This window comes from Anabrus simplex, chromosome 1, assembly GCF_040414725.1.
Source record: "Anabrus simplex isolate iqAnaSimp1 chromosome 1, ASM4041472v1, whole genome shotgun sequence".
Taxonomy (NCBI): Eukaryota; Metazoa; Arthropoda; class Insecta; order Orthoptera; family Tettigoniidae; genus Anabrus; species Anabrus simplex.
Genome location: NC_090265.1, coordinates 577,034,162 through 577,046,936, shown reverse-complemented (window position 1 = coordinate 577,046,936; position 12,775 = coordinate 577,034,162). Strand labels below are relative to the sequence as shown.

Here is a 12,775-nt window from a genome sequence, read left to right as displayed (position 1 = left end):
TGAATACATCATTCTGCACTGCATAAAAAAGCACACTTATAGCTTACAGTTTTATATGGAATTCCAATCTAGGAACGTTAGTTTTCTTTTCAAAAATTCCATGGGGATTGGCTGGGATTCGAACCGCAGCCACCTTGGTAAGAAACCTATCTCATACCCATCATTATTTAAATGCTAAATTTTGACTGACGCAAATGTCTATTCGTCAGAGGAAAGAAACAGTTTTTGAATACAACTCTTTAAATGCTGGCTTTACGTCGCACCGACACAGACAGGTTTTATGACGAAGAAAGGATAGGGCTAGGACTGGGAATGAAGGACCGTAGTCTTGATTACGGTAAAGCCCCTGTATCTGCCTGGTGTGAAAATGGGAAGCCATGGAAAACCATCTTCAGAGCTGCCGACAGTGGGGTTCGCGCACCATTTCCGGAATGCAAGTCAATAGCTACATTGCCTGAACCGCGCAGCCAATTCGCTCGGGAAATAAATATGAAAAGGGTAATGCTGGACATAAAGAAAAGAAAAATATATGAATAATCCTAGACGAGTCTCAGGCTATTAAAAATAAAGAAATAAACGATGCAGGCGGACAATGAAGAGAAAATCGTTTACAGATATCCCGCTTTCCCTCTGACATGTAGGGAAGGGAAAGGAGAGAAAGAAGGAGAAGTTAGAGAAACAAGTACTCTAAAACTCCGATTAGAGTTTGTTCCTAAATTTACAAGTAAAACAATAACAGCTAACATATTTCTTTCAAGGATGAATACACAGTACTTCGAGCCAGATTTCAAGAAGGGCACATGCATACAACTTGTGAATTGCTACTGTATATCGATATGTAATAAAAAGGTATTATTATCAACGTTAACAAGAATAATAGTATACATCACTACTTTTTTTTTTTGCTAGTTGTTTTACGTCGCACCGACACAGATAGGTCTTACGGCGACGATGGGACAGGAAAGGGCTAGGAGTGGGAAAGAAGCGGCCGTGGCCTTAATTAAGGTACAGCCCCAGCATTTGCCTGGTGTGAAAATGGGAAACCACGGAAAACCATTTTCAGTGGGGTTCGAACCTACTATCTCCCGAATACTGGATACTGACAGCACTTAAGCGACTGCAGCTATCGAGCTCGGTACATCACTACTAAGCAGGCAACTGAACAAACTAGTTGCTTTAATAATCCTCCATACAGAACCAGCGATCGAAGACTACTCTGCTTTTATGCAGCGTACCTTCAAATCCTTATGTTCTGTGTACAGCTCCCTCTCCTCCTCGCCTTATAGCATATTATGCCAATTAGTGTAATTAAAATTACATGTCTAACTCCTTGACCGAACAATAAACATTGAGGCTTACGGTTCAAACGGTCGCGGGTTCGGTTTCCAGTCGGAAATTTTAATAGAGTGTTTATTCCTCTCATTCGGGGACTAAATGTTTGTGTTGTCCCAACAAAACAACTCTTCATATTCACACACCACACCACACCACACCACACCACACCACACCACACCACACAACCAACCACCACAGAAACACGCAATAGTGAACACATCCCTCCAGATAAGGTTGTAGTCAGGAAGGGCATCCGGCCAAATCCACAATCCACATATGCGACACAGTTTGCAACCGCGACCCTACGAGGATGTTGGAGAATAATAAGAAAAATAAGTAGAAAAAGAAGTAGTAATGTAATAAAATTATATAAATTCTGCCGACCTCAGAGGTGCTGTCGGTTTATCCTTGTCCTGTTCCCAAGATAGCTGTTTCGATCCCGGCTGAGGTCGACAGCATTCGAGGGAAAGCAAATGCGACAAGTCAATCTATAACGCTGGCTGCCGGTACGTTAAACAACTCCATCGAAACAAAATACCGACACTCCAGCATCCCTACACATCTATAGCAATTGTATGGATGTTCAAATATTATCTACATATTAAAAAAAATCATGAAAACTAAAGTCAGTCCGGCCATTGTATCTGGTCGATTTCCTTCATTTTCTTCTAACTGAAAGGTATTCATGCAGAGATTTGTCATCAGGTACTATAAATCACTTAACTTCAGCCTTCCTCAAATTATTTGATTTTTCAATTTTTGTCTCTTTGAAGCAATCATATCTTTGGTTCTAATTGAGGTAACGAGTTCGTTTTGGCCTAAGAACAATCAGTGGATCAAGCTCTTTCATTTCAGCTCTTAACTATTCAAATTGGTTGATTCTGAGGAAAGTTACGAGTGCACATTCAATTTGACGTCTCATTTCTTCAACATTTTTTCTCGTTGGAGCAATCATATCTTTCATTCTAATTGAGGTACGCAGTTCGTTCTAGTCTAAAAACACTCAGTGGATCAAGCGCTTTCAATTCAATTTCTTTGTGTCATGTATTTTCAAGTGTTTTGTTGACATAATATTATATTCTATTACCACAACAGATCATGTGTTTTATTTCATTAACTCGAAACTTTGCAAATACATCCGTGAGGATAGTAACGAACACCATACTTTGTACATTGCGGCACTGTACATAGTTCATGAAACCGTTAGAACAATCATCAACTCTTTCCTACGTTTTATATACCTGATTTTTCAAAGGATTATGTACAAGGCTCAACCAATTAAGGTAACTTTAATGTAAAAAAAAAAATTCTCAACTACGTCTCCAATGACGCCAATGAGAAAATGATGAATGGTAACGACGATGGAAAATGAATGACAAAATAATCTTCTAGTGCTTGTAATTGTATGTGATTGTTATATCCACAGGAATGTGGAATCCGAACCACATGAATGTGACTTTTCATTTCAAAAATCCCACGTACATCGGCCGAGATTCGAGCCACGCCACCTTGGTAAGAAACCAGTAACTATGCCCATCAACTCTGACGCTCGCTGATTTCCATGTGAAGGGCATTTAAGGCCTATATAGTTTGACATGTATATAAACGAAATGACTATAAGCAACTAGCTGGTAATTTCCTTGAGTAAATACCACTTGGCTTCATTGCACGAATACCAATTATAAGAATATAAATGTCCCTTTACATAACCAAGAACAGGAACAAGGGCTCGTTTGACAACGCCATGAGATTAGATGTTTCAATACGGGAACAAAGTCGTGGCACCTGTCATGGGAATAATCAATTTTTACAGATATTGTGTCGTATTTCATAGGAAGAAAAATATAGTTTTATCAGTCTTTCCATCATACCCTAAATAATGTATTTTACTTGGCCACGGGAACACATATGTTCCATTTAGCTGCTGTTGTGAAATGCATTATGATGCTGATTGGTTTCTGTTGATGTATGGTTAGACTCTGTTCCAAAATCCTCCAACAGAATATAGCCAAGAAAAGGCATTAATGATAATAATCTTTACTTTTGTTGAATGTCCGTTTTAAGTTCTAACGGTCTTAACAGATGCAGGCTGTTGGAATTTTGTTATTTAACTCCCAACAACTAAGCCATTGATGAGGACAAACAGAAGAAATGATCTGGAGTAAAATAATGTAACCGAATTGTGTGGATACATTTGTGAGCGTTCAAATGAGAATAATAAAATAACCTCTCTCGTACTCTTTGCGCACAGAACTTCTTTCCCTAGAACTATCTCTTTTATGGTCTCTGTGTTCGGTAACATTTCACCGGCGCCTTATCCAGATTCTAGTTGGAAATATGTGATATTTTACCCTGGAGAGTGTAATAATTGAATAGTATCTTATATTTCAAATGAACAGGAATGGTTCACTTGAAATTTGGTCTTCTCTACTTTTCTCGACAAAAAATAACACCTGTTCGACTTCGTTCTGACGCTTTATGTAAATCCAAAAATCGACACCATATTTTTAGAATACTGTTAAACAGGTTTATGGTGTACATTACAGTTTTATATTTTTATTTACCGCAGGGCTCTAAGTGCCGGGAGTGTCGGACGACATGTTAGGCTGCCCTGATTCAAGTTTTTCTATTTGACACCCATGGGCGATCTGAAAGTCTCGGACTGATATGATGATAATGAGGAAGGGAGAAAGCGAAACACGGTACCGGTACATAGCCTATTCCTGTCGAATAGCACCACGGAGTCCGCTGAAGGCTTAACGTCTTCATCCGACGGACGAATCGCCACCAGTAGCGTTATATGCCCTCACGCCTTTGGCACGCAATCTAGTGATTCGAAATTGTATACCACCACCTCTCCTACCCTGCCGCCCATCATTCTGACGGTGAACATGTTTTCGACCAACACACTCGAACCGACTAATCACAGTGTCAGGCCATATAGACTTGATGCCTTAACGATTATGGTCTCCAGGCGAAATAAATAAATAAATAAATAAATAAATAAATAAATAAATAAATAAATAAATAAATAAATAAATAAATAATGGCACGTTACGATAGCATTAGAGCCGTTGGAAGGAACGTTTGCATGAAAATATAATTTGCGTACTTTGATACACTAACCATCACATTTAATAAGAGAGTTCAAATACATTCTTCTCCTAATGAAAAGATTCTCCGCAGCGAAGAGAGAGAATACAATCCAAACGAGGCGAGATGTTAAGAAAGTTTACCCTGCATATTAGACTAGCTTTTATCAGATTACAAAATAATCGCAGGAGAGGCCAACACAAATTAAAATGAATAGCGACGGAAAGCTTTCAAATTGCAAACACAATACGTTATTCAAGTAAACCAACACGTAGTCAAATAAAATTAACTTACTTTTGGAAAACATCAGAGTAATACTACATAATCTATTTCATTTCCTATAAAACAGCTTTGCTCAAGCAATCCTTAACTAACGCCCCTCAAGGTTATCAATCTCATCTGACACAATAGCGTAGACTACAATATAACAAGGAAGTCGATAAATTATTCTTATTTTTAAAAAAATATTTCTGCTCTTGACTGAAAGGAATTGAAACAACTTAGTTTTCACACAATGCATGTCTAACCACACCACCGACAGCCCTGAAGATCGTTTTCCTTCGTTTCCCCCATTCTGACACAAGCCAAATGCTGGGGATGTACCTTCATTAAGACAACGATCAATTGCTTCCCCTTTCCCACTCGAACCTCGCCGAAAACCTGAGTTGGCGCGTCGTTAAATCAGTTAAATCACTAACAAACAAACAAAACAAAACAAAACAAAAACTGAAAACACTTTTCCCTTTGCGAAAATCAAATTATCATAAATATGTCTCTCTCGGTCAAGGTCATCCATCAACGGCTGCTAATTTCAGATAACCACCAGCCATAAGACAACCTGCACGGTTGCTAGGTAATGTTGTCTGGCCATCCATCCATTCTTCACACAGCCTTCTAGGTTATACTTCCGTCATACATTTACTGACGGCAATTTCGTAAATTTTCAGATGGCCCCCAGCCATATTTCTGTCAAAAAGTAGTCACAAATCATAACTTTCTGACTGACACTGTTGTTTCGCAATCTAAATCCCTCTGAGGCTCCTGATACTGACAAGCCCCAGAACCGTACTCGCTAGCGCCATTAGGCGATGGGGAAACGGACAATAAACTCATTTCCGTTACTATTAAGTTGAACTACTTCTCATATGCAGCAGGATGTATGTTACACGATATGGGTAAATAGTAGACAGTAGGTATTTAGGTATCAGAGCAAAGATAGCGGGGGTTTGAACCCCACTGTCGGCAGCCCTGAAGATGGTTTTCTGTGGTTTTCCATTTTCGCACCAGGCAAATGCAGGTGCTGTACCGTAATTAGGGCCACAGCCGCTTCCTTCCCACACCTAGCCCTTTCCTGTCCTATCTGTGTCGGTGCGACGTAAACGAACCTGAAAAAAAAATAGGGGGAAAGTATTATACTGTCACAGAATATTCCTTCCCTACACTCAGCCAACCAACTACGTTTTGGCAACGAGACTTATTTTTATTAAGCAGCCTTTTCTTGACGTCAACCGATTGGAACTAAATGCCTTGTAACGTTTTGTTTCCTTCTGTCTTTCTTATTTTAAAAAAAATGGAAGCTCCCAATCGCAGAATTTTACAGTTGCAACTTCCCAACACATTTGCCAAGCCCTCGTCTGCTCGTGCTCATACAACATTCGACGTCCTCTGCAGATTAAGCAGTTTCTTCAACAACAACAACAACAACAACAACAACAACAACAACAACAACAACAACAACAACAACAACAACAACAACAATAATAATAATAATAATAATAATAATAATAATAATAATAATAATAATAATGTATGCTCCCGGACGGCGAATTAATCATTTTCAGCTGAACCATCCAGATCGATTTGAACGTTCATTTCGACGTTCGGTTCTCACTACTACGTTGCGTCACTATGATCAGCGCATCTGTTCGTGAAACAAACGATGGTGGTTGTGATTGTTGTTTTAAGTGAAATCGAGAGCTGCGCGTTGACGCCGTGTCTCGTCTAACACAGCAGCGCAGAGTAAAAAGTAACAAGAAGGGAAGAGACTGAAACAAAACGCATTGGACTGCTTCGGGGTTACGGCCGCAAATGTTGACGTAGGATACATACCGCGCGGAAATAAAGTATCTAATTAGTATGGATCAGAGGTAGAGTGTCGGCCTCCGGATCCCAAGATAGCGGGTTCAAACCCGGCAGAGGTAGTCGGATTTTTGAAGGGCGGAAAAAAGTCCATTCGACACTCCATGTCGTACGCCGTCGGCATGTAAAAGATCTCTGGTGACACATTTGGTGTTTACCCGACAAAATTCATTAAATCTCAGCCATAGACGCCCAAGAGAGTTTCGGTTTACTCGGTCTGCCATCTAGTGGGGGCCTAGAGTAAAACGGAACGTCGAAATTGACGAGCAGACAGCCAGATGGCGTCAAATTGAAATGTCTGCACACGGTAGCTGAGGCCATACGATTATTAGTCTATTATTATTAGTATGGATTTGAATCTTTTCACCACTGGGGCAGTAGATGTGCTCAGCCGCCTTAACTTTGAGACGTTTCCGGTAAGTCATTTTTTAATGCTCGGCATTTGTGATTTTGGGCTGTTTGAAATTCTGGCAAGCCACGTTATCTTCTCGAATGCGTTTTCGATCATTTGAAGCCACATACTGTCCATCTACCGCGACATTTTGCGAAAGAAGGATATTTTCACACTTTATTGCACCACAATTTTTTTTCACCGTATACTTATAGAACTTACTGACACGAATCCGATGACATTTCACATGACTGTTGACACCCCCGGAATCCAGACCTACATTATACTGTTAACCACGCGCCATGGTGATTTTAGTTCCACAAGATGGCGGTGCTATTTCGTCACCAGATTACGTCATATCGAGGTCCTTATTCTTTACATTATTTCGATTCTAAATTTTGCTTTGGTAGCATTATCAAACTACCGAGGCTGGGATCGAACTCATTCGCTAGCCTTTTGACGATGGGTAAACGGACATTACACCCATTTCACTTATTATTAATTTGAAGCTCTTCTCATATGCAGCGTAATAGCAACGGCTGGCTCGGTGAGGAAAGCAACGGGAAACTACCTCACTCATTTCCCTAGTACGTCTCTTCAGTGACGCCTAGGCAATTTATGACAGCTGTTGGCGGAGCTGCAGAGGATCAAACCAGCCTTCGGGCTGAATACCCAACATACATGCAGCGTGGACGTTACGTGGACGAAATGAAGATTCCTGGACTTACGGCCTGGATATAAAACATCTTGAATTGAAAAAGACAATATCTACAAGAATATCGTCAAGGCCCCCTTAAACAGTTAACTGACAGTGGAGTGTGCAATTGTGAACATTTCTACTACCGCTTCCAATAATGACCATTAATGTTCTCGTCAGTTTCGAGAGATCAATGCATACAGACGTGAACGAAAATTCAGTTTCATGCAGGACTATTCAGTATTGAGTCACTGACATAAAACCACAATGTACTAGCAGAACAATACATCCCATTACTACGGCGGTTACCTGGCGTGAATGTTGAAAAGAAACTACAAAACTTCATACATTTCCAATGAATGATGTCCGAAATGTAAAACTGAATATTAAAGAATTTTGGAAGAAATTATTTATCATAACAATTAGCACTTCAAGTAAATCCCAACGTTCAATAAACCTGTCACTTATAACACAAATCGCAACGCGACTGAAATACCGATATTAGATGAGAAGTAAAACTGGACGTCTTCTGTTGGAGGAACACACGAGGACTGAGTCTAGCGGTGAAAAGGAAGAACACACGTAACACATCCACATCTGGTGACATAGACGAGTCATTGTTCGACAGTCACGAGACCTGTAAGACTCAGTCACGGAAATGTTTCATTGCAGGTAAATTCCTTCACACTATTCAGCCAAACTTCCGTTCGAGAAAGAGAAATCCTTGACAACCTACCACAGACATGAACTCTAGTATTAAAGTTGTTACAGTAGCCTATCATTCAACGAAGAAAATCTTCATCATTTTTTATATAAGAAACCCATAAATATGCTTGTAAGGCGCTGGTTATCCTGCTTCCAGAGTCTAATCTGGAACCACCCGTAAAAACATCCACAAACGAAATGGGCTGTGGCTGTGAAGTACGATTTTCTTAGCACTGAGGACACGATGGCATAAGCAACGAAAGAAGTCTAAAAACTGAAGGGGACAGACACTTTGAGCTGTATGTCTCAGTACAAACAGTGACGAATATACACACATTTTTTTTTAAAAAAACGATCAAATTATGATTATGACAATAATAATTCTTGTTGCAACTCTTTTCTGAGTTGCGACTACTGTCGATATTAATGTTATGTTATTAATGTTATGTCACTTTTTTTTTCATCCTGCACGCTATTAACATAGTGAAATAACAAATCATTACCTTCTCTTATTAACACTATATGTATAAGCAAACGGGTATAGTAATGGGCAAATTACGAAAGCGTAAAGTCCACAAGAACTTCATGTTTTCAATTACTGACACATCTGTAGAACTAATGCATTGCCTCATAACGACACATTACACTACCATGCCAAACAGAAGCATGTGCAGTTACGCAACTCGACGTATGCATATGGAATCAGCATTTCATTAATGGCGCATGGCCTCCGAAGAGGCCTGGTGCAGGTCTTAGGAGCTGACACCGTATAGGCGACTTGCTTATCTGTGAGGATGGGACTGTACCTAATAAAAAGGACGGCAGACTCACCCAGCCTCCAAGCCATTTCTACATTTGTTTTTAATACATAATGAGATGACCTTTTTTTTTTTTTTTTACTGGTTGCCTTACATCGCACTGACACAAATGGGTTTTATTGGGACGATGGGATAGGAAAGGGCTAGGAGTGGGAAGGAATTGGCCGTGGCCGTAATTAAGGTACAGCCCCAGCATTTGCCTGTCCGGCTCCATGGGTAAATGGTTACCATGCTGGCCTTTGGTCACAGGGGTCCCGGGTTCGATTCCCGGCAAGGTCGGGAATTTTAACCATAATTGGTTAATTTCGCTGGCACGGGGGCTGGGTGTATGTGTCGTCTTCATCATTATTTCATCCTCATCACGACGCACAGGTCGCCTACAGGGGCCTATTCCACAAAAGTATGGTCTTGTACATTACAAGTTACTAGTGTGGGTTCTTGTAATGTATGGAGTTGTACATTTCTGTTCCACAAAAGATTGATAGTCTCTTGTATATTACCAGTGAATTGTTACAAGTTTTACAAGTGACGACATTTCAATAAACATACTACGTCATAGCATGAATCAGCTGTTTATCTTCGTATTCCATTCGTTGAATTAGGTTATGCTTGCCTCATTTATCGTAATATCGTATTTTACTGTAACTTATGCAGCAAAGATTGAAATAACTACTATTCCTGTGAATTTTTTAATGCTACGATGTTATTTTTCAGTTTATTTCTTTGATGATAGGAAATTACTCCGTTATTATCACCCATTCTGTTCTTTCGCGATCCTCGCGTATGCTCTACGAGAGTCTAACATACAGTTACTCCCATAAATATTCGGCCAGTCTGATTTTTCACACACTTTTATTGGGTAGTTATTCTTACACTATAGTGATAACGTTTAATACAGTGAAACATGTAGGAAAACATAGTTACACGTTCTACAAACATTGTGATGTAATTCAAAATCTTCTGACAGTCATCAGTACGCCCTTTGTCGTACATTAAATAAAAGCAATAAATCCAGTGCCACCTCAAAAATATTCGGCCACTATACAAAAAGCAACATAAACTCGCATAATTCACAACAATGTTACACATTCAGTACTTTGTATGTACACCTTGATGTTTTAGGACCTAGTCCAGTCGATTCGGCGTACTGGCGATAACTTTCTTGATATAATCAGGGCTTAATGCCGCCCATTCTTGTAGCAGTCTCCTCTTCAAGTCTCTGAAGGAACTTAGCCGCCACAATTGCAGAGCTGCCTTCATTCGACTCCATACCTTTTCGATGGGGTTCAGGTCGGGTGATTGTGGTGGAGTTTCAAGACCTTCGGGCAGTTGTACAGCAGCCACTCCCTGACAAGTTACGACTTGTGCTTGAGGTCGATGTCTTGGTAGAACTTGAAAGTACACTGTATACCAAGTTCTTCCGCAAACTGTCGCAAATTGTTTTTGAAGATAGCCAAATACCCCCTTTCTTGTCAATGTATCTTCAATGAAACTCAGTGCACCAACCCCGTTCGATGCTACACATCCCTACACGATTCCTCTTCCTCCACAATGTTTTTACCGTTGCTTCTAAATTGTTTGTTCTCAGTTCCTCGTGGCGTTTCCGCCACACAAATTGCTTTCCATCGGACCCGAAGACTTTGAACTTTGACTCATCAACAAATAACACATCCTCCCACCAAGCACTGGGTTTGCGTACGAAGGTTTTTGCGAACTCTAGCCGCTTGTTTTAATTTACTGCACTAATGTATGGTTTCCTCCTAGCTCTTCTCCGAAAGAACTCATTCCTTCGCAGTGCTCTTCGCACGGTATCAGTACCCACTTTCTTTCCACACTCCTCTAAAACAACTGCTGCCAGTTTCGGAGCACTAATTTTCGGATTTCGTTTTTCCATTCTGAAGCACAACCCCTCCTCTCGTTGTGTCAGCCTTCTTGGCCTGCCTGTCTGGGGAATTGAATCAATTCAGTCTTCATTTTTTCATCGTTTTATTATGTCTCCAATTGTTGTTCTGGTTATGTTAAGCATCTGCGATATCTTTCTATGCGATTTACCTCGAGCACGATGGAATATCACGAGCTGGCGTTCTTCAAAAGTGGTATTGTGTTGTCTTTTGCACCCCATTTGATACCATTCCGCAACACTGCAAAAAATGATTTCTGCACGACGTGTCTCGCGGCACCACACTCTTGAACTGAACGTTTTGCAACGCTATCTGCCCCGTCTCTGTCAATGAACACAACGGCAATTTCGGCCTTTTCGGATGACCGAATATATTTGAGGCGTGTCATTTCACCCATGTCCACTATGTCCTTTCTTTTACAGCATACTGTACATCAATGTTCTGTGATTCCTCTTCGGCCTAAGCAACCAAATGTAGTTTCATAACTTGGACACATTTGGTTTCACATTCGGCTCATGGGTGCTTTATTGTCATCACGTTTTCGCGGATTTTATCAGTGGCCGAATATTTATGGGAGTGACTGTACCTACCAAAGAGAATAAGTACCTACAGTACCTTGGTCTGTCATTAGGAATCAGATGCCGCTAATAACGATATTCGGCCGCCAAACTTAATTGTTACGAAATTGCAAACTCTGCATGAATTGTTAAAATGATGTCAAGAGAAACAAAGTTATTCATTTTGAAGGAAATAGAAGGTAGGAAAGATATTCGTTTCGGTGGATTCAGCGAGAGTCTGAAAAAACAAGACAAAATAAATGGTTGGATGGAAATATTTGACTTGGGAAAAGCTCATGGAGCTTTTGAGGGGAAAAGTTGGACGTATGTAAGAGATATTCTGCTCATTAATGATTCCAGGAATGTCCTTCTTGGAATATGTTTTTTTCAGTATTTTCAGGCCAACGAACAATTTGAGGAAATTTTATATCATTTATTGCAGCTACCACAGACCGAAGATTTTGCCATTCCAAGCATATCTGCAGTACCATGGTACTGACCACCATTTCCTAGCCAATGTAATGTTGTTAGTAAATGTTGTTTAGCAGAGAGAGACTTATTTCTGTTCGTAGGATATTTTAAGCTATGGCCAATATCTATCAAAAGTTCTTCCACTTGTATTGTGCTTAACCTAAAACGTTCATTGTATTCAAATACAGTGTTAAACTGGAAGTTTATTCTTTCCCTGTACAGACGATAGTTTTTCATTTTCATCACCATCACTATCACTACTGCTAGACCACATATTTATCAAAATATCCAAAATAAGCGTATTTAAATAGCACTAGTACATTTATATATTATTGTCCTTTCACTGGTAGAGAATTCTTCTCAATTCGCTAGTAAGTTACAAGTACTAGTACTTTTGTGGAACACGCCTATAAAAATTCACTAGTAATTTGTAAGTATGGAGTAGTAAAGTACAACTGTAGAAAATTCTTTTGTGGAACAGAAACTCTGGTATTTGTACAAGTTACTAGAGAATTTACTTGTAATGTACAAGACCATACTTTTGTGGAACAGGCCCCAGGTCTTGTCCTCGGACACTCCCGGCACTAAAAGCCATACGCCATTTCATTTTTTCAGCATTTGAATGGTGTGAAAATGGAAAACCATGGATAACCATCTTTTGGGCTGCT

At 39.9% G+C, this 12,775-nt stretch overlaps 1 protein-coding gene across 5 annotated transcripts in view; it reads right to left on the bottom strand.

Annotated features, from left to right (window-relative positions):
* Nucleotides 1-12,775, bottom strand: part of LOC136857152 (cyclin-dependent kinase 14) — a 223,194-nt gene that overhangs the window by 97,397 nt on the left and 113,022 nt on the right. The window contains exon 1 of one of the 5 annotated variants that reach the window (XM_067135575.2): nt 8,152-8,211. The exons of 2 other annotated variants lie outside the window; for them this stretch is intronic. Coding sequence is in view for 1 of the 3 variants with exons in the window: in XM_067135578.2 (XP_066991679.1) it covers nt 7,965-8,001 (37 nt within the window). In the remaining 2 variants the exon portion in view is untranslated. Of the gene's footprint in view, nt 1-7,964; nt 8,113-8,151; nt 8,212-12,775 lie in introns of those variants that run through there. 2 more of the 5 variants (XM_067135578.2, XM_067135577.2) reach the window with 2 other exon arrangements.